This window comes from Haliotis asinina, chromosome 2 (genome assembly GCF_037392515.1).
Source record: "Haliotis asinina isolate JCU_RB_2024 chromosome 2, JCU_Hal_asi_v2, whole genome shotgun sequence".
Lineage (NCBI taxonomy): Eukaryota > Metazoa > Mollusca > Gastropoda > Lepetellida > Haliotidae > Haliotis > Haliotis asinina.
This window is the reverse complement of record NC_090281.1, coordinates 88,102,866-88,128,798: the sequence shown is the minus strand read 5'-3', so window position 1 is coordinate 88,128,798 and position 25,933 is coordinate 88,102,866. Positions and strand designations below refer to the sequence as shown.

Sequence of the window (25,933 nt, the reverse complement as noted above, 5' to 3'; positions counted from 1 at the left end):
GGACCAATCCTTACCCGGAACCTATGCTTGTTCTATATTCGGACATTGTCTTACGTCGCAGACAGATCCTCTCTGTCACTTCATGACGGCTCCTATATTAAGGGGTGTGTGACAGGGTCGCGGAGAATTGCCGACTTGTTTGTCCTTGATCTGATATATGTACAGTTGTAAAGCTGGCTTTCTTCATCGGGGAATTCTGGTGGTGGTGTAGCCTTGTGGTGAAAGCGTTCGCTCGTCGCGCTGAAGACCCAGGTTCGATTCCCCACATGGGCACAATGGTGGTTCCCACCCTGATACTGCTTGACTATTGTTGAAAATGGCGTAAATCTAACCTTACTCACTCACTTACTCATCGTGGAATGCATCAATACTAATCAACCTAACGAAAATGTTATGTCAGGCTATTGCTATATTATCGTTCTCGTGTTTATTGTCATTGTGGTCATTGTCTAAGAAATCAGTCACATGTAGTTGTTATTGTTTTACATCATAAACAACAATACGTACTGTTCATATGTTTATGCATATTGTCTTGTTTTCATCCGAATGTCCCATACAATCACCTAAGACAATTGATGAAAAATGTCGTTAGCTATTAAAAATAGAAAGCAGTTTATTTCAGTGGTACACGTTGGCAAGATATGAAATAGGATCTCAGAGACTTAAAGAAGTTAGCTTTTCATATCAGCGACGGAATGTATTTTGCAAAGTAAACTATCTGAATAATTTGGAAAACATTCTACATGTAATCTAGAAAATCGTTTCTAAATAAATAATGTGTATGTTTTCTCATGAAGTTGCCTTTTCAATTTTGTCCTAAACAACCGAATATTAAACACATACGTATGAAATATACGTAACAAACGGGTGTGTGGACTTTGGAATAAGGTGGATATGTACTAATTGGCTTCAGATAGAAATGAACACACACTACTAATTAGAAAGTGGTCAAATGAAATATGTATTGTTTTGGGGATTACACTTCCCCAATAAAGTACAGATTCAGGTACTGTTGGTTTGTTCCATCCGGGATTCGTGCCCATACTCTTAGAATCAGGCACCTACTAATCGATCGTGTAGTCCTGGTTAAACGCCAGTCTACTATGTTTAGTGGAGCCTGATAGTTTCTAAAGATTGATTGTAAAGAAATTATGCAGGGCAGTAAAGATTTAACAAAAGAGGTTAGTGGAAATGCATACTATGACCAATCATACACGGCCCAAGACTGTTATGTCGTCATATGATGATGATAATGATGATGAATTGGGGATTTTACGAACGCTTTCCGACATCCTGCGTATTTCACACACGAATGACCCGCGATCCTCCTGTGTGACCTTTAAATGATGTTTTGTATGATTCCAATAATACAGGTGCCATTAAAAGATGACTTCAGGGATACTAAATACCATGGGAACAAAATATACATGCATGTACAAAATCATCTTATTCCCTAATATTGTGGACAGAAAAAGTGTCCCTGATAATGATTGTCATGTAAGCTTAGACTAATTACAAACCGCTACAAACCCAGACAGTCCTGCAGTGTACAAAGTCCGGAGTATCTTTAATACACAGTTCACTATCTCCTGTGACACCGGTAATAATTCTTGATGTACGCTCTGTACAAGAAAACAGTACTAAGTATGGTCACGATGCTGCTCGCTCTCGAGGTTTGTGTGTGTGTGTGTGTGTGTGTGTGTGTGTGTGTGTGTGTGTGTGTGTGTGTGTGTGTGTGTGTGTGTGTGTGTGTGTGTGTGTGTGTGTGTGTGTGTGTGTGTGTTTGTTTGTTTTCCAGCGTTGAAGCCACTTCCTGATAGTCTGTGCTCCTAGTCGTTATGACGTGGTCGCAGTATGTGTCTGACGCTTCTCTGGCGTCGAGGCTGCATCCATACGTCCCACCACCAAGACTTGCTCACCTCTGCAAAGACATGGTAAACTGAACCGTTGTCTGTATCACTGTGGCCTGACAAATCTGCCGACACCTATATCGCACCGTTTTGTCACGAACGTGTTGGTAACCATTTCTCCCAAACCTGAACCCTAGAGATACGTAAAGAAATTACATGTGCCTCTTACAGTATGAAAAACATGTCTTGTATCTGCTTGTATTGTCGACTGCGCCACACTGTCCAAACAAAACAGTTCACATTCTATGAAGGGCGTTATGTGCGTACTGTAACATCTACCCGTTTCCACTATTGTATAAGCAACGCTTCAGGACGCAGTAGACAATGCTTCACTTCAGCATATCCCAGTTGCGTAGACTGATGTTCATGGTGCTGATCACAGGATTGGCTAGTCCAGAATGGAATTTTACTAGAACGGCGTTACGTAACACACAAAGAAACAATTCTAATTTCTAACTATATGAATTCTGCCTGTCAATACTCGAGTTCAAACAGGCAACCCAGGTTTTGAGCAACGCATCTGGGCACGACCCAGCCTTGACAAGATATTCATTTCCTCAATATTGTGAAAGGGTTAGCTATGTTTTCACTATATTGTGAAAGGGTTGTTTATGTTTGCACAAGATTGTGAAAGGTTTACCTATGTGTTCCAAAACCTCTAATCCGGTGTATATATAAACAAAACAGGTTCAACTAAATATTTACTCCATTGGTACTTAAATGTCATTTCCAATATTACGACGTTTCTTGTGCCTTTCAGTATATTGAAGTGTGTTGTTAAGTACACCTTACTTTTCTTGCAGCCTGTCTCATTTTCATCCATTATGTGTTCTTCCGGACATGCGCAGACTCTCTCACCATTGGGTCGAGGGAAGCACATAAAAGAACAGCCGCCATTGTTCTCTGAACACCCGTTAGTTGCTGTAAAGGACACACACACAATCAGCTCTAGCGAAAATAGACATTTAACAGAAATTCAGTCATTAAAGTGTACAGAATGAGCCCAGTGCCTCAATACGATAAGGTACATGACGCAACTCACAGCCCTTATATTTCACGTTCATGATTATTGCAACTCGGAAAGGAAAATGGGAAGTTAAACTGTATGAAATTTCTGGCCTTCCTGAACGTAAAATGAAGTACTCGTTGCATGAACGAATCAAGCAATTCATCAAAACAAGTCCTTTGAGAACATTTAAGTCAAAAAGATGGACAGTTTTCAACGAGAACTTGTAAGAAACGCCATTCGGAAATTGCCGATCGCTATTGACAATGGAGGCCAAAAAAGAAGGGTATCTATATCAAACTGCAGAAAGAACACCATAATATCATAATATCACGTGATATTCCTTTTTGAGCTAAGTAAACCAAAATGTGTTGTGTGACATCGTGAAAGTTAGCAAAGCATTGCCTGTGAACAAAATGTGGTATTGCCCAACAATCCTGAACGCCAGGAACTGAGATGAAGTGAGTGAGTGAGTTGAGTTTTACGTCGTACTCGGCAATATTCCAGCTATATGGCGACGGTCTGTAAGTAATCGAGGCCGAACCAGACAATCCAGTGATCCGATGACATATGTCAACCAAGTCAGCGAGTCTGACCACCTGATCCCGTTAGTCGCCTCTTACGACAAGCATAGTCGCCTTTTGTGGCAAGCATGGGTTGCTGCTAATTCCTAGATCTGTGGCATTGTAAATGGTGATTTTGGAAGAAACATTACAAACGGACTATAACTTCAAACATTTTTAAAAATTTAATTTGGATTAGCTTTTTGTAAGAATGAAAATTTACCCCTTGTGTAGTCGCTCTTCCTATGGGCGTGAATATCCGAGAGAAAACGGAAGGAAGGTAATTCTGTCTCACCCCTGCCTGACCCGTCCGTGTTGACTCGCATCATGGCGCTGCTGAACGGAATGTACATAGGTATATATGTAATTGCTATTAAATAAGTCTGACAAAACTTACAGAACACCAAATTCATTCACTCTGCTTATGGTTTATCTCTTGTTCGATGACATGGGGTGATCTTTAACTTTTTGGGGGCGGTGGGATAGCCTTGTAGCTCAAGCGCTCGCCTGTCATGCTAAAGATATGGCTTCAATTCCCATTCCTGGTGTCCCCCGCCATGATCCTGCTGAAATATTGCTACAGGCAGCGTTAACCTAACGTTGCTTTTTAAACTAGTATATCTGAAAACCGATACCGAATCGTCACAGAGCAAGGAGTTCAGCTTGAACCTCCAGTATTTTGATTACCAACACGTTAAGAAGAAACGTGAAGTCAATAAAGCATGTAAGGGTCACATGCAAGGAAATACAGTACCTGGAATTGGGTTTGATGACTGAGTAGAAGAGGTAATCTTGGAACACTGTGATGGCAGAGACGTGGTGATACGTCACAAGGAGTGTAGCCATGTTGGCACCATCCACGTCCATCACGTTCAGAGTCTTTGACCCGGCGTCTCCCCAATACAGTCTACCGGCTGAATGATTACAGGAGCATTTAGTCACAGAAATTACAGGATATGTGTAACTTGGAATGAGCTGTATTCACCTCCTCGTGACTTCATGACTAACGAAAACATTCGGACAAATTTGCAAATTCATTGGTCAGATGAAGGGCCTCCTTGTCAGTGGTAGAGATTTGACACGATGTTATACTGGTAAAATAACTGTTTGGTGTTTAACGCCCGACTCAAAAATAGCTTAGTTATATGGCGTCGATCTGTCACAAAATCAAGTCTTGAGCAGTAAATCAATTGGTTAAATCATCGACATTGTGTTGTAGCAGTTTCTCTGTGGTAAGATGACTTCACTGGACCAGGCAAATCCAGCTGTGAACAACATGAATATCGATTCACACAATTAGGACATAATGACAAGCGTCAACCAAGTCAGCGAGCCTGACACCTGACCGTCTAATTATGCCATTTTTCAATAGTACACTATACATATAGCCTAATCGTAAATTGGATAGACATAATTGGCATGCAGTGAAACATCACAAGCCTTCTCTGTCCAGTGATAGCCCCTCCGGCCACGCGGACTTGACAAGAAGACGTCGGTCCGACCCGTCGTAGTTGGCTCGCTCTATCTTGTTGTCTTTTCCCCAGTCGATCCAATATATCACTCTGTAAGTACAACATAGCAGAGCTTCTTGGAAGTGAGAATTACATGACAACATGTTAAATTGTCTTACTAGATAGAAACACTCAATTACAATCGCACACCGAAGTAATCTTATGTCAGAACAAACACACGTTTAACATATTGTGGGAATAGCACCTCTACGTATATCAACACCTGTCTGGTCATCTCGACATCCGATTGCTAAAGTACGATCAGCAGCTTGAGAACCGCGTGCAGCGTCCATGCTATGAACAGATATTGAGTTCGTTTGTTGAACACCGCATCCAACTGTATTCACGTTACAATGCGGCGGTCTGTATCTAATCGAGCCTAGACCAGACAATCCAGTGATCAACAGCATGAGCATGAGTCTACGCAACTGGGATACGATGGCATGACCTCAACCACGTCAGCGATTCTGACCACCCTGTCCCGTTAGTCGTTTCTTACTGTAAACATGAGTTGTGGAAGATCAGTTCTAATCCCAATCGGTACCGGTTTCAACTACAAAGCCTCAGGTCTGCTGGTGGAGAATTGTTCTTCTACGCTTGTCATTTAAGGTGACTGTATAGATCGGTATTTATTCTGAGTTGACTGTTGTATAGTTACGTTGCGGGACGTCGCATAATCACAGGGGTTTTTGATCGATGATTTATAGGTCACTGTATATAGCTCGAACAATGCTGAGTGTTGAGTTAAACGATCAACCTTTTTGGACTTACCATGAAAAGAAATTGTGTCGCTTTGTTAGATAAGTTCGTTCTCTTGGAGAGAATGAAAATGAATCTTTCAAAGCTTCCTCTCTGTCACAAGGACTAACATGTGTAGGTGAAAGTACACTAACCTTTGGATCAGTCTAACAGGCATTAACCTACCCATTGACAGGATCCACCTCGATATGCCGAGGCATGTGGGTATTTTCCGTTATGACGACTTTATGATGTCTGGTGGCCATGGTAACCACTCCAATGAGATCATTACCCCTGTCGGTGTAGAATATGAGTCTTGATATTGGATCTATCGCCAATCCGTCGACAGTTGCGGCTGAAACACATCGATATGAGTGTAAGATACTCAGTTTACAGACTATGACAGTATAATTGAGTGTAGACCGCCACTGAGAATTGCCACCAGGCAACGTCAACGTCCGTAGTGAGGGTGACTAAACGACTTACACCAAGAGGGCATGCTTACATAATACGAGAGCTTTTTATAAAACATGTTGAAGATAATAACAATGAGTTCTATTTTAGGTTATTTAAATACTAGAAATAATTTCGATAGGTCAGTTAATCAGTTATGCTAATAGAACACTTCCAGAAACAATGGGCATAACTTTCCCTTGTGGTATAAATTGTGACTGTCACGGTGTTGTCGGATCAAGATACTCACCCCAGTTGAGCTTTATGTACGTCTTGCTGTGAGTGGGCCCAACACTGTGTATTGCAGGACTGTATTTGTCAGCATAGAAGATGTGGTTTGTTATAGGGTCATATCCAGATGACCCCAGTCTCACGTTGTCCGGCAGGGCCACAGGCGTCAGTATGAAGTCGGACATATTGACTGACCATATGTGACCAGTGATGGGGTCAGTAAGAAGCATGAAGGCATCAGCAGGGGGAGCTGCAATAGTAAGATGTGACATGATGTGACGTGATGTGACATGATGTGACCAGTGATAGTGATCTGCCGATTCAGACGCATTTGTAGACAATTTGCGATTTAACAATTGCTTCTAGCTAATACGGATGTCTCATACTTTTATAGCTAACTTACCCAGACATTCCGACCTGAGACTCGAGCCCATGTAATCAGTGTTGTAGGCAGCTGGACACATGTCACATTGTAACTCCCCAGTGCCCTCCTGGTACCAGCCTCGCTCACACTGGGAGCACGTGCCATTGCTGTATATCGTTCCCGGGGCACACGTGGCTAGAACACACACGACAACAACAGATGACACATATTCAAACAACTGGAATTTACCAAATACAGCATCTTACAAAACATAAGCGTCGACCTCTTAGACACATTCACCGTGTTGCCTGTTCAGTTGTGTTGGTTGTATTCCTTGCAGTTCTTCTTTTATATTTTATCTCAAATGCATTAATTTGTCTTCTGTAAAATACGACCCGTGAAGGTCTCGGGGTAGAATAGGCCTTCAGCAATCCATACTTGCCATAAAAGGCAACTATGTTTGTCGCAAGAGGCGACTAAAGGGATCGGGTGGTCAGGCTCGCTGACTTGGTTGACACATGCCATCGGTTCCCAAAATGTTGTTGGTCACTGGATTGTATGGTCCATACTCGATTATTTACAGTCCGCTGCCATATAGCTGCAATATTGCTGAGTGCGGCGTAAAACTCACTCACCTACTCACTCTGTACAATACACTTGGTAGTTAGGTCGGTTGGTTGGTTGTTTAATACCGCATTCAGCAATATTCCACCTATATTGAGTCGGTCTGTATATTATTGATGCTGGACCGACAATCCAGTGATCAACAGCATGAACATCGATCTAAGCAGTTGGGATACGTTGGCATGTGTCTATAAAGCCGAACCAGCCGATGTCGTTAGTAGCCTCTTACGACAGGCATGGACACCTGAAGATCAATTCTAACCCAGATCTTCACGGGTCCTATACTATATAAAAGAAACTAGTATCATTAGCGTACGTTGATCTGGATGCCAAAATGTACACCGTTGTCCATCAAAGTACTATGCCAAAATGTTGCAACTCACTGCAATAGCCTTGATCTGGAACTGACCCGACTGGACACGACAGGTCACTGTCAACAACTGAGGTTCCAGGTTTCACCTGACCATCGGTCAGTCGAACCAGGAAACAGTCCTCGTAGATCTCCTCCAGTTCATTAAACGTACTGTTTAAGGTGGACCCAGCTTCGGCCAGGTTATTCTTGGAGATCAAAACTGAAAGATGAACAGCTACCTTTCAGTGTGGTATATGCTTAACATTCCCGTAACCTTGTTCTTAGAAAGACAAATCGTATTGACCCTGTTATCCTGGAATTGGATGATGTCCAGTGTTAATGTCCGTTCGTCCAGGGTAATGACTCCACTGACGTACTGTACGTCAGTTTTAAGCTCGGTCACGTGCTGATGTAGCTTGGCGAAACTAAAATGGGGTTCTATCTTTTTGTCTTCATTAAATGTATTGTCACGTACTTTGAGTACTGTGACACCGTACATTGTTGGTCATACCTATACATTTCATCTGATTCTATAAATAATCTGTTATTTGCAGATTATAATTTCCGAATAGACCGGTCCCTTGGTACCCCTTGACGACAAAATCATCATCATCAGCAGCAGCAGCAGCAGCATCAGCAGCAGCAGCAGCGCGGTTTGGTAGCGTATGGGTTAAAAATGTCCGCTCGTAACGCTGACGTCCCGGGTTCGATTTCCAACTAGTTCATTTATTAAAATCAGTAAAATAACTGGAAATGCTGATGACGAACACTGCCCAACAACACTCCTAAGGTTAGTTGGTGTCACCAGTCTAGAAGTTATGTAGGCTTAGAAGTTTTTGGCCAGCCCTCGTACATACTAGAATCAGTTAACTTCGGATTTGTTTGTGTCTTGTGTTATTTTTCACATCATTTAATAATTCGTTTCTTACTATGCTACAACTTCACAACGTTCCTTGTTATAGAAAGGGCAGGTGGGAAAGTCTGATGGTTAAAGCGATCGCTCGTCACGCTGGAGACTCGCGTTCCATTCCCCGAGTGGGTACAATGTGTGAAACCCATTTCTAGTGTCCCCTTCCGTGATATTGCTGGAACCTTGCTAAAAGCGGTGTAAATGCATACTCAGTCACCAATTTCAGTCAAAGAAAATCGTATGTGTGACCTGGGACACGCGAACGCTTTTATCGCTAGGCTGCCCCATCGCATGTATATATCATGTAGACATGAAATTATAATACTGTTTTATCGGACATGATATATCCATACCCAAGTCTATGCATAATGTATAAGGCAGGCTGTGCCATCCTACATCGTGTGAAACTCACCGCTCCAGTTACTGGCGACGACATCGACGGTGAATTTAATGGTGCCTGTATATCCTTCTGGAATATCCGAGCATCCCCCAGCTTCACGGATACATGTCTCCACGGTAACAACATACTGACAAGTCTCCTCCTGAACACAGGAAGTCTGGGTCGCACAGTCAGCCATCTTGTCCCGGATAACTTTGAGATCGTCAGTCATGTTTCTGCCAACTCGTGTCTTGTAGGGCACTGTGTAGTCAAATGCCACATCATCTGGAACCTGGAACTCTGCAGCACATAAATGCCGAGGCACCTATTTATATGCCTGAACGCTGGGAGAACGCTTGAATTGAGGTCGCATGATATCCACCTCAAACTCTATTATCAGGCAGAGACCTAGAGTAACAACTTTTGTTTCCTGATTGAGATAGTATTGACAAATATATCAAGGAGCACCGATGGTTAAGTGTGATGAGACATGGGGATTGGACGCCTTTAACCATTAAATGCAATGTGAATAAAGCATATATTAATTCTATCCACGTCCTGAAATTTGAACCTACCCACGCAAGAAATGGTTTTCCTTCCTGGTACCCACAATGCCTCTGTGCAAGTATAGGATGGCGGCTCCTCTTGGAACACGAGGCCTTGGTCACATGACACGGAGCAGTTCATGAGTCCTTTGTCTTCACCACTGTCGCAACTCACGCTGGCGCCACTACCGACTGTCAGCTGCGACTGTCTGCACTCTGGGGAGGAATGAATGCAGGAATCAGTGGACGAATGAACGAACTAACGAAATAATTTTGGTTTATGCTGCTATTAGCAATATTCAAAATAATGTAACGACCAAATGAAAGTATACACCAATGCATGATGGTGGCCTAACAAATCCAAACCAAACTTTCATTTGTCAGGCAGTTTATTACAGCTTTCTGGATTCGAGTCTGGATTATACAAACCCTTTGAGGATAATCCGAACCATTGATGCACCCCAGCTGGGTGTAAGAGGAAACATATCTGTGCACAGGATGATTACTTTTAGTGTTGTGTATGACGTGCAAGTTCACGTCAGAGGAAATAAATTCTTTGTAGCTTTGAAATAGAATTTCCTTAGCGTTTTTTTTACTCTTCCCAACTTAATTTGATGTGGAAACATACAACAGTCAAAACTCAAAATTACACTCAACAGCTACCATGACAGCACATCTGTAATTCGTTTTTTTCGAGGAGGTTAACTTAAGATATTAAGAACACTGTATTATCTCCGAACAAGATGTCAACAGACATGCATTTAGATATTCAAGGAGGAGATCATCAGAGCATATACAGGGAACAGAATCTCAGGTCTTTCTTTTTCAGCCGAAAATAACATGTTGGGGAATCATTTACCTGGACACGCATTTAGACTGCAGGCAGATTTCTCAGTGGATGATCCGATACATGGTTTTCCTAGACCTGGCTCTGGGGCGGGGTCGTCACACTTCCTTGACCTTGACCTTTCACCACCGTTGCAGGTTACAGAGCAAAATGACCAGGAAGACCAACCGCCCCAGTTACCATGAACTGAAACACACCACCGAGATGACGCCAGTTAATATAACAGCTTTTAATTCCGTTATCTCAAGATATATTATATACAAGATATTTTAGATAGATATTGGTTGTATCAGTACCAAACCTCGTAGTCTTAGATGTTACTATTGGCATGTCACGGTACCGGGACCAATCCCGACAGCCTTCTGAATTTACTTTTCAGCGTCCTATATTACCACTCTTGGTGTCTTTTGTTTCTCATCAACTCTGCCTGTCTTACCTATTGCTACTTCACAGTATCGCCCCTTGAAGTCGTCAGTGCAGGTACAGTTGACCCCTCCCTCTATATTCTGACACTGGGCGTCATTCTGGCACTCGTTAGCAACAACACAGTAGTCCGGAGGCGTTTCGCACGTCGGACCAGAGTAGTGTCCCATGCACGTACATTCGGCGCCATATTTGAATGATCGACAGAAATGGCCGTTACAGGGGTTTGGTTCACACCGATTAATTTCTGCAAATAATACAAGAATTATAATCGTTAATCAAGTGTTGGTTCAGTGTTTATGGAATTCAGTTAGACGTTAGTATGCATAATTTTGCTCATATACTCAGGAACAAACAACAGTTTGAAGGTTTTTGCGGCATCTTCCTTACCCTATAGATCATGGCATATTAGCAAACACCTGTCTAAAGGGTGCTCACATTCAGGAGGTATTAACTGAACCTATCGCCTGAGAGAGTAAAAATGTATCATTTTATGAGCGTATAACAAAATCCCAACAATTTACGGTGAAAGCCAAAGCTTGTCTGAATAGATTGGCTTTCAGAATCGAAAACAAAATAACAGTTTGTGTTGCGTTCCTATAGTCTAAACTATTTATCTCACCACGGATGTGCTGAGAAACAAACCAATAAAAAAAACAACAGTTTTCATTAAGTCACCGGACAAATATTCACTACATGGCTTTAGAAAAAAAATATAATTTGTACGTTTCGACCGCACATGTTTACTGAAGGCACAATGAATGCATGCCACGTGCATATGTGGGTAAATCAAGAGTGGTGCGAGGTTTATAAACCAGGAAGTACATCACACCTCACCCGTGAAGATCCGGGTTAGAATTGATCTTCAGCAACCCATGCTCGTCGTAAGATTCGACAAACGGTATCGGGTGGTTAGGCTCGCTGACGTGGTTGACACTTGTCATCGTATTGATACCTGGGCTATAAGTCATCACTGGATTATCTTGCTCAGACTCAGTTATTTACAGACCACCGCACTGTAACTGGAATATTGCCGAATGCGGCGTAAAACAACAATCCAACCTACCAACCAACCAATATGACACCTACCCGAGCACACACTGGGCACAACCATGCTGATTTTGGACGGATCCAAAGAGACAACTTTCCTCATGAGAGATTCAAAGCCGACGGCTTCGGGTGAGCAGGACTTGGACAGTCGCGATATAAGATTAGATGAGTTGCTCAGCGGCAGAACGTACAGTTCCCTCAGGGTGACACCTGATATAATATTTACAAAAAATAATAAGACGTGTCATTCCTGTCAGAAGCAACGGCCTGCTTACAAAATGCTTTTCAAATATTCATTATATAAATGGAAAGAGTCATCGATAAATGTATAGATCTCAAAATACTATATAATAATAAATGAAGTAACGGTGAGTTCCGATTTATGCCAACAAAAAACCCATCTTGGGCCATCACTATAGAAGGTTGGGCCTACCAACGAGTGCGAACGAGTGAAGCATTCCCTCGAATGTATAACGAACAACAACGACTAGTATATTGTACTGCTGAGCATTTGTATGTTGTTTATATGCGTCATGAAAATCTATTCCAGCAAAAGCGGTATCGAAGAATAAGGGTCATCTTTGTTGGTTCTTGTTTGTGAAGCCGTGAAAACCAAACTGCTTCATCTAATTCATTCAGTACCCATACGTCCCTCATTCAAATACTGGATTGTCCTCAGATCTTCACGCACGCTGTGTCTGATATGAACATTCTAGTTTTAACGATACCATGCGTACATTGGTGTGTCCAAGACACCTATGCTGCTGAGACAGTCGTTAATCTGCATCATCCTACCTGTACCATTCCCTATGAGGATAGAGAGCTCGGTATCCTTTGGAAAAAAGCACAGAGGAGTGTGGTCCCCGTAATGCGTCACCCTGCTGCCAGATCTGTAGATGTCCACGAAACTGGGATAGCCTTTCCACACCAGAGCTACGTGTGTCCACAGGTCTTGGGGAACAGCGGCATGCACTGGGACCTGGCGGCTGAGGAGGAATGTTAGATAGAGCTCTACCTCTATGGCGGCTGAAGAGGAATGTTATATAGAGCTCTACCTCTATGGCGGCTGAGGAGGAATGTTATACAGAGCTCTACCTCTATGGCGGCCGAGGAGGAATGTTATGAAGAGCTGTACCTTTATAGCGGCTGAGGAGGAATGTTATATAGAGCTCTACCTTTATGGCGGCTGAGAAGGAATGTTATACAGAGCTTTACGTCTATAGCGGTTGAGAGGAAATGTTATATACAGCTGTACATTTGTAGCGACTGAGGAGGAATGTTATATACAGCTTTACCTCTGTAACGGTTGAGAAGGAATGTTATATAAAGCTTTAGCTCTACTGCGCCTGAGATGTAATGTTACATAGAGATTTAACTCGATGTCGACTGAGAAGGAATGTTATATTGAGCTTTACCTCCATTGCGGCTGGGAAGGAATGCTATTTTTATCTACAATTTTACCTCCTTTGCGGCTGAGAAAATATGTTATTTAGAGTTTCACCTATCACAGAATGAGAGAGGTATAAAATATTTTTCATTTTTACAATATTCATGCTTCTGGTGTATGACTTTGAGACATAAAACATGAACGACGATGTTGAAGTAAGATTAAAATATTTACTAAATAATAACAGTAAGGAGAAAGTGTCTGTTCTTACTTTCTCATGATGACGTTTGTTTGATGGGAAAGTTCTAGCGTCATTTGATGACCTCTTCTGGGATGGCTGAAGACAAAAGAAACATTAGGTTTACTTTCGCCTGGAGGCAGAGTTCGAAGCCAGAATGCCAGAGTTATGTCTTCCGACCAGTCGTGAATAACTGGACCCAGGCGCAGCTCAACGGGTCCGTTAACCATCGCATCGAACGCTGAAACGTAACGCATTTGGTATTAGTCATGAGCACAGGATGAGCACCTTTCTTGCAGGATTGTATGAAAGTCTATTGGTGCAACGTTCTGTAAGGCATTTACATAGATAATACATTCACCTTGGCTGACGATACTTATATTGTACCTTCGGACACGTTTACATCAACGCCAGGAAAATTCAATGGATACCTCTTTTGCAGTATGACAAGGTTTTAGTTGCTTTAAGCGTATTCTGGTGAAGACGCGTAGTGTGACCTGACTGCATTTGTGTCCGATCTTAACCTCTAATCAAACTAGCATTACCTCTTGTCTAGAACGTATAAACCACAATGATTCAACAGTAGGTATGTATCATATACTATACCATAAGTCTGTATCGTTGGCATGCATTTGCCTTGTCTAGACCACAATGTGTAAACCACAACAGTAGGTATTAACACAGTCATAATAAACAGTCATTTAAGCAGACACGTACATGTATTTGTGAACAATTACTAGACTTGAATCAAACTCACCGACACATTCATCGTAACTTGAACTCCCCATTGCGGCGGTGGACGAATCCGAAGGACAGGGAATGCACTCTGTGCTGTATGGTTCGGGCTGGATCGTACCAAGTGGGCAAAGGGTGCAGGGTGAAAGTCCCGTCGCGGAAAAATGCCCTGGTTGGCACATATCTGTATGGAAACAATGGGATTGTATTACATATATATTTTTGAAACAGCTTGAACTGTTTCTGTAGCAGGCAATAAACAACCTTTCAGATCTCACTTTGCTATTGAGTCAGACTGGTTCCGGGTGTCTGGTGCTCTATGCTTCGATAGTATAGGGCAGTAGAACCGGGAATCAGGCTGAAAGATTCCGTGAAGCAGAGAGTAACCTCATCTCTCGATTCCCGAGAAAAGCAGTGAATCCGCAAAACGTATTCGTGTGTTACTCTGGGATAAACCGACTAGAGCTTCTTCGAGATTACGCAAACGGGCGAGTGGTGACGAACGCCGAAAGAATAAGGGGCGTAACTCTGTACAACACATTGCTGTGGTTGAGTACGAGGGAATTATCCTGGCACTTTTATAACTCAATATTTGAATTAGTTTTAATTTTTCATCATCCTGCTTCTCGATGGCGTCTTATTTCATCAACTTCGAAGAATGACGTGATCGGGTTAACATATTAGTTTACACACTTATGAAAAATTGATAAATACTGGATATTGCATTAAATGTATAGCACCGTGTCATTCGGTTTTCCGGATAATGAACCACGATCGCCACTTACCGATACAGTCCCGGTCAGATTTACTTCCATTGTTCATGGTACCCTTCATCTGACCACACGGTGTGCACGTTGTCTGACCACTGGTGTCGGAGTAGGTGTGGACAGGACACCCCTCACAGGTGTCAACATCCTGGTCATGAAACGTTCCACGTGGACAAGCGACTGTAAAACAATGGACACTTAAGCACCATCACTATCTAATAAAAGCAGTTTTCTATTCCGACATATGAATACATGATGGAACGGACATTCAGATACCTTTCCGCTGTCAGTCCTATTTGTTTATTTGTCCACTCTTTCACCATTTTAAATTGTGGTTGGTTAGTTACTTTGTTCTTTAATTCAGCAGTATTCTAGTTATATGGTGACGGTCTGTAAATAATCTAGCCTGGACTAGACAGTCCAGTGATCAGCATAATGGGTATCGATCTACGCAACTGGGATACGATGACATGAGGCAACCGAGTCAACCAGTCTGACCTCCCGACCAATTTAGTCGCCTGTTACCACAAACATAGATTACTGAAGACAGTTCTAATCCGAACCTTCAAGGGTATGTTGTGTGTGTGTGCGTGCGCGCGCGCTTTCCACGTAACATGTACACACTACTTCTATTGTTAATACGTTGGAATACTAAGTTGAAGTGGGTAGGGTAGGCTATTTGTTAAAGCATTCGCTTTTCATGGTGAAGAACCAGACTCGATTCTCAAACGGGTATAATGTGTGGAGCCCATTTCTGGTGCCCCCGCTGTGATATTGCTGTGATATTGCTGTGATATTGTTGTGATATTGCTAAAAGCGACGCAAAAGTAAACTCGCTCACTCACTCACTAAGTAGAAGGTCCCTACCACAAAGTAATTCTGAACTGTTGGCAAATACGCTTCCCGGGCCGCAGTCGAACGTGAGGTTACCCCTTGATCTCTCGACAAACCTTGCCTGCCTCTTGCCTTCCATCGACAATCGGAGAGTACTCAGCGCTTTGTCCACAAATTCGGTTACCTCCTCCTGAGTTTGAGGACTGAAAAAAAAACCGCAATCCTTGTTAACTGACGAACTGGAATTGCAGAAGCTAATGGTAACATACATACTGTCAGCAATTGTTTTCCTGATAACATGGCGCGTGAATCTACGAGCACACAACAATTGAAAAGATTGAAATGTCCTGGGAATCGAACCCACCACCAGCAGAGGCTTGTCCGTGATCAACAGAAGCACAACACTGCTGAGTTTATCGTAAACATATATCGATATTCACAAGGAGCTCGGTATAAGCAATATTCACAACCTGACTGACGCACTGATTCCAATGCATCAAATAAAATTTAATGATAAACCATTGGGTTAGGACAACTTCACAACTACAAAGAACTACAAAGCATCTTGTGTTACCTTTAGCATAGCAAATGGGCCAACGTACTAAGTTAGCGTTTTCTATTCCAACATAAATCAGTTTTAGCACGCAAGAATCCTACCCACCTAGAGGTGTTCCTGAAGACCCAATTGAACTTAATGCTTGTCTGGTATATTGGTTTCCTCCGTCTCCTCACAGCGCCCGACCCTTTCTCTCCATCCTGGACACGGCGCTCTTCTTCCATGTCAGGAGCTTCTGTGGTCCAAACCATTGTGGTACTAGGAACGTCATCAACATCTCTTCTTCGTCTGTTGATTAGATCAAGATTTCCGTTCTGATTGGAACTTTCGTTAGTTTCTTCACCAACGCTATCAACAACTTCGTATTCGTCCGTTTCTCCGTCGTTGTCGTATTCCTCGTCGTAGTAGTAGTATTCGTCGTCATTATCCAAACCAAATCCATCATCTATATCCTTTACCGGACCACATGTCACGTCAACATCCTCGATCAGACATCGTCCGTCATTGCAGTCATAGACTGCTGCGTCAGTCAAACTCTTTAGGAAAGCCTCGCGTATTTCAAAGTTGGTGCCGTTGTCGAAGCAGTCCCCGATATAGTAGTACAGCTCGGATGGAAGCTTGGAAGCATCTGGAAACTTCACAGCTGGAGGTGAAAATTGTAGAGAAACATTACATTAACAAAGAGCTCAAAATATTTCAAAGCAACATATGTGAAAGGAGGTAGTTTCATGAATATTTTCTTTTAGATCTCGCAGTTTTGTGATAAGGTCACGTATGATTCCAAACCTGGTCTCCACACAGGGTTGTAAGGTCTTAGTAACTACTGGAAAGGACTCGTCAACTTACCGGTACAATCTGGAGTTTCAGAGATTGGCTGCCAAATACCAAGAGATCCACAAACGAGTGTTTTCACACTTTTCATATGTTCCGGCACGTCGTAGTCAAAGTTGCACTGGATCTGGCATGTCTCCCCGCCGAAAAACTTGTCACAAATTAACGCGCCATTGATTGGTGGGTTAAGATCTGGGCACGCCTTTTCTGAATAAAGAAGGAACGTTTTTAATACATACCTGATACATATAAAGTAATCTTGTTACGACAGAATTACCTCTATACTATATCCATGTAACTCCTCCTTCCAGCACAAACACATGTTCTACTTCAAAAGAAATTTAAGGTATCAAATCTTAGTTTGAAACTTCAAAATTCAAAACACAAATTTGTCGCCTTAATTAGTGACAATCGAAAACTGCAACACGGGTGCAATGTGTGAAGTCCTTGTCTGATATCCCCCGCCGTGATATTAAAGCTGCCTAAAACTAAACTCACTCCATCACTGCAACCCACAAGATTGTATGCGTACTGTGACATGTCGGGTATGCATCATCGAAGCCCTTCCATGTGGAGGCAGGGATGACGTTATTGCTTCTCTCGCATCGGATATACTTGGCGCCCACAACACGACTGTAGCGGCAAGAGGCGCTACATGACGTCCCGACGGTGAGCCTGGTATTAGGGCAACTGAAGACTGGGTCGTAGTCCTCACCCCCTGAGACGGGAGCGGCACATGACGGTTCTGAAGTAAACAATTATTCATACAAATTCTGAATCAGTTCTTTGAACGGTATGTTGCAGTGCTACACATAAGAAAGTAAATTTTATGGATATAAGCTTTTTTTACTATAACGCACGTTTCGAAGTATGATCCTCCATAAATTCACTTCCTTAAATTCTGAATGTTGACGAAAGCACACCCTAATTCTAAATTTCTGTTTAGAAGTATTTATAAGTGATACACAAAACAAAGAGTAGTTTGTGGGCGTTAAATTCTATATTAAGAGGATATGTTTACATATCCTTTGTGAATATATGCTTACTCCGAGCAAGAGAATTATGATTTTTACCTGATGGAATAAGATTCCCTATAAAATCCACTTCTTTAAAATCTTAAAGTTGAAGACGCCTAGGCCTTGTAATACGGTCGTGCGACCCACCAGGAAAAGTCAAACAATACAGACACATTGAAATTTAACTGCTTTTCAGATATAATGTATACGTGATTTGTGTTTATTTTCAAGGTGCAATAATGAAGGATCAAGATATTTGGACACTCGATCATGTTAGCTATCACGAGTGGCCATGTGGCTAGATCGTTCGGCTTGAGAGTGGTTCAGATTGACACACTGGACAACACGCATGCTTCCAATGGCTTGAAATAAACATTTGTCTGTCTCAATACCCCCCCTACCCCCCCCCCCCTTCTCTCTCTCTCAACCTTCTCTCCAACTCTTCCCCTTTCCGCCCTCTGTGCCTTTCTTCTTCATATTGCCACATGTTATCGGTACTGTGCTGAAAGTATCCCACTAAGAGTTGTTTTCCGTTGCTTTTAATGTTAAATTGTAAGTGAATTGATTAAGTACTAGGGTACAAGTACCACTTAGAAACAGCCTCATCTTATACTGCCGGTTTAGGTGTCACACTTGGTGCAACATCACATTGTGCCCCACATCCATCACTTCAGACGGATGTTCTCAGCGTTCTTTGTGGCAGCAACATGCTTGAAACAATTTCGACTTCATACATCTTTTTCTTATAACCACTATCCACTCATTAACCCTGTTCATGTTCGCATTATATGTAATGATATTAATTATATTTAATTATATATTGTGAATATCGAACATTGATTACCTTCATAAGTGAGACCGAATTTGCATGGGGGAGCGGTATTCCCTGAAGGATCAACAGCCTCGTAGACGATAATTTGAACGTCTTCCATGAGTACTGACCCTGGCTTCTGACCTGCTGTCTGGGTCAGGTTGACCTTGCCCGAGTTGTCAGTGGCTCTGATTGCCGTCCAGACGTAGCTTGAGTTGGACGTTTTTATCTCCCCGTCTGGACAGTTCAAGATTTTCGGCTTCTCCGTATCTAGAAATGCAACACAACACGTGGATGTGACGAAGGTATGCGTTTCCTGTGTGTTTTATATATGCCTGCCCAAGGAACAGACCCAGGAGATCATCTCAGCTTTTCAATGGGATTTGTTCTCCTGTGTGATACATAAGCAGACACACGCACGCACGCACGCACGCACGCACGCACGCACGCACGCACGCACGCACTCACAGAGTCAGGATGAAAGAACACCCCCTCAACTGCCTTCAAAATTGTGATTTTCATCACGTGTGATATATAAATAATGATTAGCGGCTTTTCATCTTTGTGTTTCAATTGTCCATTTTTTTATTATTTTCCAGATTAATTCACCACTTTTCTAAAATCAGTGAAGGAATTAAAGATGTCTTGTCGACAGAACAAGCTTTATGAAAAAGTGAAATGCACAAAAACATTTTCAAAATCGGAATTGAATTTGCATGAAGGTTTGTTGGAATTGGGTGGTCTGTTGTTGATGAAGAACCTGAAATGATCTTACTGGTGTCAATATGTACATCATATTTTCCCTGACCTACCTGGACATTCCCAGTTGTGGTAACGCCAGACTGTGGTACCCAAACAGGTGGCCAAGTTGAGATACCTGGGTGTGTAGCCGTTCTTCGTGTCACATACGAGGGTACACACACTGCCGTAGTAGCTACCGTCTGTGCAGATGGTGGACAGACTGTTTGGGGGCATCTCAGGAGTACCGCAACTCTTCTCTGGTTAGATCGAGAGATATAGTATATGACAAAAAGCCGTTTTAACAATCATACAGCCAAACTGACCATCGTAGTTCCTTTCATTAAGTGACATGGAAAAACAATTTCTCATAAAGTATATAGATATTAATGTATATATAATTTATGTTGCCTACATTATCAGTTGTTCACTGGTCGCAGAGGTACACGGTCTGATCGAGGTTTGTTTATCTTCCCTGAGCCCCGAGGGTCAAGTGAACAACAACGTTGACTGCTAATTTTGAATTGTTTGAAGCACGGGTATGAACAGTTTTGAAGCCATCACTGGATATTGCAGACGAGAAAAACAGATGTAGAGGTATCTCCCTTCCATCAATTTGAATTCGAAAAACATCGGTAATTTCCGTATTTTATATCTGATTCAATATTTTCGAGATAATCCACACGGTAATGCTAGTTGTGCATACAATGGAGTCACCGGGTTGCGTCCAATTGCTTCGTGCTTAGAAACTATTAAAAGCTGAATATACATATCAAATAACACTTGAAATGAACACAAGGTCAGAGGTGATGTTCGTCTGAAATTGGTGAAATCGTAAACTGTCTATTTCTGCGTGAATAAAGCCACTGTAACATTGAACGGTTTACTTCAAATATTGTCTCAATGTATTTAGAGTCACTATTCGCGAAAGGGTGATGGCGCCACATTGCTGACATAGTGAGACTACTCTGCACGTCATTGTTTGTTGTTTCTTTGTAACATTTCGATGTGTAGTCTAATTTTCTATTATATTGTTTGTATTACAACCCCTCCCCCCACACACCCCACCACCCCCCACCTCACCCCATCGTTAACTCAATACTCCAATGTATCTAACTTCGAGTTTTCGTTAGTTCGACCCTCTCTAACCCAGAACTTACTTCGTAATGTAGAAATCATAAACACGTATTACTGAGTACGTCTTGATTAAAGTCATGGTAAAGGTCATCGTGCGTTTGTTGCTGTTTTGTGCTAGCTTTAACGCCATAGTTCTAAATACCGTGCAGACATCCTCAACAAGACAGACGGCCTTCGTGAACTAAGTGTGTCCTTCCTGCACACGGAAGCAGAGCATATTTTTGGGTAACATATGTTAACAAAAATGTTAGTGTCAGAGAAAATATTTCATTGTTACCCAAACCTCAGTATGAGCCGTACAGTATGAAATAGCCGCTCGGTGGATACATCTTTGAATTTACAGTTCATAAAGTGGGTTTTCTCCTTGTGTGCTCTTAGATATTCAATTAGCATCGATAACGTAAGCTCAAGTATCTGTTAACTTCTTAAACAACTGGCAAAGACATACACACACACGTGCACACATACGTGCACACATACGTACGCACGCACATATCTCATGAAATGTTTCAATCGGATTATGGATCTGTCTTCGTAAAACATTTTGCAAAACCGGCTGCTTTTCTCACAAACTGAAACCCCTTGACATTTTGTATCACATTTCTCCTGTTATTTGTCAAGTCTGTGAAACTTTTGCTCAAAACACCCAAATTGCCCTTCGAACAAATCCTGTTTTCATTGAAAGCCTCCTAATGTGACAGCAAATGTACATACTAAGTTCACTAAAGACTGAATCTACTTGGCCTGGAACACCAACAGAAAGCCAAAGGCCTTGCAAGTTTGATTCAAGTCCGTCCCTTCTCCTGCTGAATACATGATACAATACGTCTGCTAGCTTCTATTTACCCTAATCAATTTGATGTTCCATGACGACACAAATCGCAGTACCTTGAGTACCGTAGCATTCATGGTCCATGGTCTCTATGGAGACTTGGTGATGCATTTCATCCTTTAAAATAACTAACGGTATATGCTTTCCCTGATCTCACCAGCATACGAAACAAAGGTTCGTTGGTTGGTTTGTTTTATGCAATTGAGATGCGATGACATCTGTCCAGCAAATCAGAGAGCTTGACTACCCGATCCCATTTGTCGCCTGTTACGACAAGTGTGGATTACTGAATTCTAATTCTAACCCAGAGCTTCACGAGTTTGAAACAAAGGAGAGCGCCCTGCTCTTCAATAACCAGTCAATATAAGATCGGTGTATATACAAAGAATCTGCACTTACTTTTGCATGTCGGGGTTCTGAACTGGTTCGCGCCGTTCGACTGGCATGTCGATGAGGCCATCCCGTCCCGATAGTAACCGAAGTCGCATGAGAAGGTGCAGGTCGTGCCGTAGATGTTGTCCAAGCGATCGCAGTTCATCTGACCATTACGTGGACGCGAGTGTCTTATGCATCTGGTAACTGTGACGGAGAACACCCATTTGAGACTGGGCAAGTGATTATGGTTACGGGGAATCCTCATTTTACAAAACAAAATCTAAACTGGAAGATGTGAAGCTGATATCAGTTAAATTGAATCCCCGTTGTTATGATGTAAAGGGTACTAAAGTGTGCCCCATTAAAACACCTGATAATAACTGTTGACTGTCAATATGATGTATAAGAATTACCACAATAGGTACAATGAATGAGGTCCATTTCTGATGTTCCAGTGTTATAGGTCTGGAAGCGGTGTAAATCTGTTTTATTGTTAAAATCAGTTCGTCGGGCGGGGCAACACTGGATGAACATATGTGGGGTTTTCATTAGATCGGACTGTACAGTACATCAAGGACTGATTTGTGAGTTGCATTGAAGAAGTTGAGAGTTGATAGTATAGAGATGACACTACGTCATGGATGATCAACTTCTTTTTTTAACCAGTTGCGATATTTCGGTGTAGGTGTTACCCTCTATACCGAAACGTGGCAACTGTTAAATAAACATCATCCATAAAGTTGTGTCATCTCTATATCAAAGAGTGACAACCGGTCTTTTGACGAGTTGCACCTCACAGAATTGTATTCGTCACTAACATCTCATATTATATATTATTGAGTGGCCGCCACATAGCTGGAATATTGCTGAATGCGGCGTAAAACTAAACTCACTAAACTCTTATTGAGTGAACTATGTTGTTGCATATCCTCAGGAAATAATAGCAAGTCCAACCTCTAACGGTGAAGGTACGGGCGCAAACAGCAGTAAGCCCGCCTCTGTCGACCACCTGGTAGACCACAGTATGGGGCCCTTCAGGAAACGTGGAACCCGGAGATCTTCCAGTCTTCTGGCTGACCCTACAATGATGATTATCACTCGCTGGAGAATGCCTAGTTATAAGAAGGAACTGTAATCTAAATGATGCAGTAAACAGATCGATGAAAACGAAGAATATACTTGGATTTGAACACAAAACTTTTCAACAATGTCAGCAGGGTAAATGTATAGAGCATGCTTGCATTTAAACAAAATATTACAGACCGTATCAGCTGTGTAAAACAAAAGAATGTACCTGGATTTGAACACAAATAACACCTTGTCAGCTGGGTAAACAGAAACGTACAACCAGTATCAACTGCTTAAAACAAAGAATTACACACAGACGTACTAACAGTAACAGCTAGGTAAACGTAAATAAAGTGCATTGATTTGAACACAACAATTACAAACAGTATCAGTTGGGTAAAACAAAGAAGCTACTTCGATTTGAACACAACAATTACAAACAGTATCAGTTGGGTAAAACAAAGAAGCTACTTCGATTTGAACACAACAATTACAAACAGTATCAGTTGGGTAAAACAAAGAAGCTACTTCGATTTGAACACAACAATTACAAACAGTATCAGTTGGGTAAAACAAAGAAGCTACTTCGATTTGAACACAACAATTACAAACAGTATCAGTTGGGTAAAACAAAGAAGCTACTTCGATTTGAACACAACGATTACAAACAATCGTAGCTAGGTAAAATATGGAATTTAAACACACCAACCGTATCAGCTGAGTAAAAAACCCCAATATACTTGGATTAAACACGGAAATTACACACAGTATCAAAGCACTTGACTGAAAACACTACCCGAGACGTTGAAACTTTAAAGCATGTAAACGACTGTAACACATGCATAAAATCACCATCGAAGAAGTATTTCTATTTTTTTCTTTTTTTTTCAATCATGGGTTGATACGTTCTCAGAATTGGTATATAAGTCCTTATTGAATATCCTGCTGAGCACGCATGACACAAGGAGGAATTGTGTGTGACTGGCAGGCCGAGAATGGGGCATGAATGCAACAATGTTAATAACAGGGGGACAATGGCATATACTAATACGTTCATTTATAGTGCGCTGAATGCCACGCCGCGGAGGGGCACGCTCAAAGCGTTAATAAACAATGTGATCATATTTCAAGCTGCCTCTGAGGCCGCAAGAAGGTAAAGTCTTACCATGTACTTCACCGGGTACTCATTTTCTGCTGGGTGAACAGAGGCAATTTTGAACAAACTCACTTCCCAAAGGTGAGACCATATGTATCACATGTGATTCGTTGTGGCACAGGACTGAAGTCCTAGAAATTCTCAGATGTCAAGCTGTCACACACGGACACCCATCCATGTACTCTCCGCGCAAAACGCTACGTTGCTTAACTTCAACGGATTTGTGAACTGAGCTTGATGCACAGGACGACACACCACCACACTTGGCAAAACTCCCCGTTTTCAGCGTCTCATTAATTCCAAGAAACTTACACCATTGCCCTTTAACATGTTCCCTCGTTGAGGGCTTAGGACACACCCCGAGCGGAGAACTTACCTCCATCCGCCGTGGTCGTCGCTGACAGATGGACTCCCCCATGTCACAAATACTGACGTCTTCGACGCCGGTGCCGTGACGTCGCCGATGTAAGGACAAGCGATACTTGGAGAGCGGTTCACTGAAAAAAGAGAAAATTACATGATCTTATCTCATTAACACAAACCGGGAAAACAAAGTAGCTAATTTCTGATGTAATGATGTTTGGAAGTCTACCGTATATAGACGTTACGCTGCACTCAGCAATATTCCAGCGATATGGCGGCAGTCTGTGAACAATCGGACAAAAAACATTCAGTGAACAATAGCTTGAGCACCGATATACACAGATGGTATACAATGATGTGTCAATCAAGCCAACAAACCTGTCTACACAAAACCTTTAGTCGCTCATTACCCGGATCTTCACAGGTTCGTAAAAAAAAGGAGCTGAAACCATGTCACACATGGTACCATCAAATGAAGAGGTGCATGTAAACCAAAGGAACTGTGTATCCGTTAATCTAGACACCTGTAGGCAGGAAATCGCCTTTCCAAAAGCGTTTATGGAATATGAATTCTTCGTCACGATACGGATGTGCTATCTCATTACAATCAGATGTGTACCCATGACAGGTTATCCTCTTTGTATCATCATATCACGACAGCTCCAAGGGAGATCACGTGCACTTCCTACGAAGCCAATCAACGTCACTTCTAAATATGGGGTTCAAACTAGCAGAGATATCCAAGCAGCATGTCTGATTTCGGGAAAACGGACAGGATCGAACAGAAACCTCTGTATTGTTGTTTTGATTATATGGTGTTTCTGCATAGCAAACTTCATACAAATGGGAAGTGAAGACAAATTTGTCCTCGATATCGGTTTTCCCATGTTAAGGTTGAGATTTTCAAATCGATGTTGCAAAATAGTTATAAAAAGCTAACATCTGATTGCTTGATTTTAATACATGACATGTGGATGACACGGTCTCGACGTCATTTGACTTCCTGTGTTTATGTAAATTGTACATATAGTGTGATACTTGCTTCATTAATACATGTGTTCACATTACCTGGAGGTCGTGGTTTACGACGTCTCCCTCTGCCACAGCCGTCCACGACAGTGACCAAAGCAAGGCTGAACAGAAGGACATGATACTCTGACCACCTCATTGTCCAATCTGGAAC

At 42.1% G+C, this 25,933-nt stretch overlaps 1 protein-coding gene across 2 annotated transcripts; it reads right to left on the bottom strand.

Moving 5' to 3' along the window:
• Positions 1 to 595: 595 nt before the first annotated feature.
• On the bottom strand, positions 596 to 25,933 carry LOC137274538 (sushi, von Willebrand factor type A, EGF and pentraxin domain-containing protein 1-like). Of its 2 annotated transcripts, none has more exons than XM_067807778.1 (28): positions 25,819 to 25,933; positions 24,764 to 24,884; positions 23,118 to 23,242; positions 22,188 to 22,367; positions 19,894 to 20,079; positions 19,115 to 19,351; positions 17,787 to 17,999; positions 17,270 to 17,461; positions 16,529 to 17,066; positions 15,901 to 16,070; positions 15,052 to 15,213; positions 14,289 to 14,450; positions 13,565 to 13,772; positions 12,702 to 12,892; positions 11,946 to 12,116; positions 10,870 to 11,103; positions 10,446 to 10,619; positions 9,617 to 9,802; positions 9,075 to 9,341; positions 7,784 to 7,972; positions 6,816 to 6,971; positions 6,432 to 6,662; positions 5,915 to 6,083; positions 4,920 to 5,041; positions 4,234 to 4,393; positions 3,703 to 3,815; positions 2,703 to 2,831; positions 596 to 1,921 (listed from the first exon to the last, which is right to left on the bottom strand). In XM_067807778.1, exons 1-28 carry the CDS (start codon positions 25,916 to 25,918, stop codon positions 1,830 to 1,832), a joined length of 5,178 nt encoding a protein of 1,725 aa, XP_067663879.1. In that variant the 5' UTR covers positions 25,919 to 25,933; the 3' UTR covers positions 596 to 1,829. The 2 variants fall into 2 exon arrangements, with proteins under 2 accessions (XP_067663879.1, XP_067663880.1); XM_067807779.1 differs by having other exon boundaries at positions 3,703 to 3,812.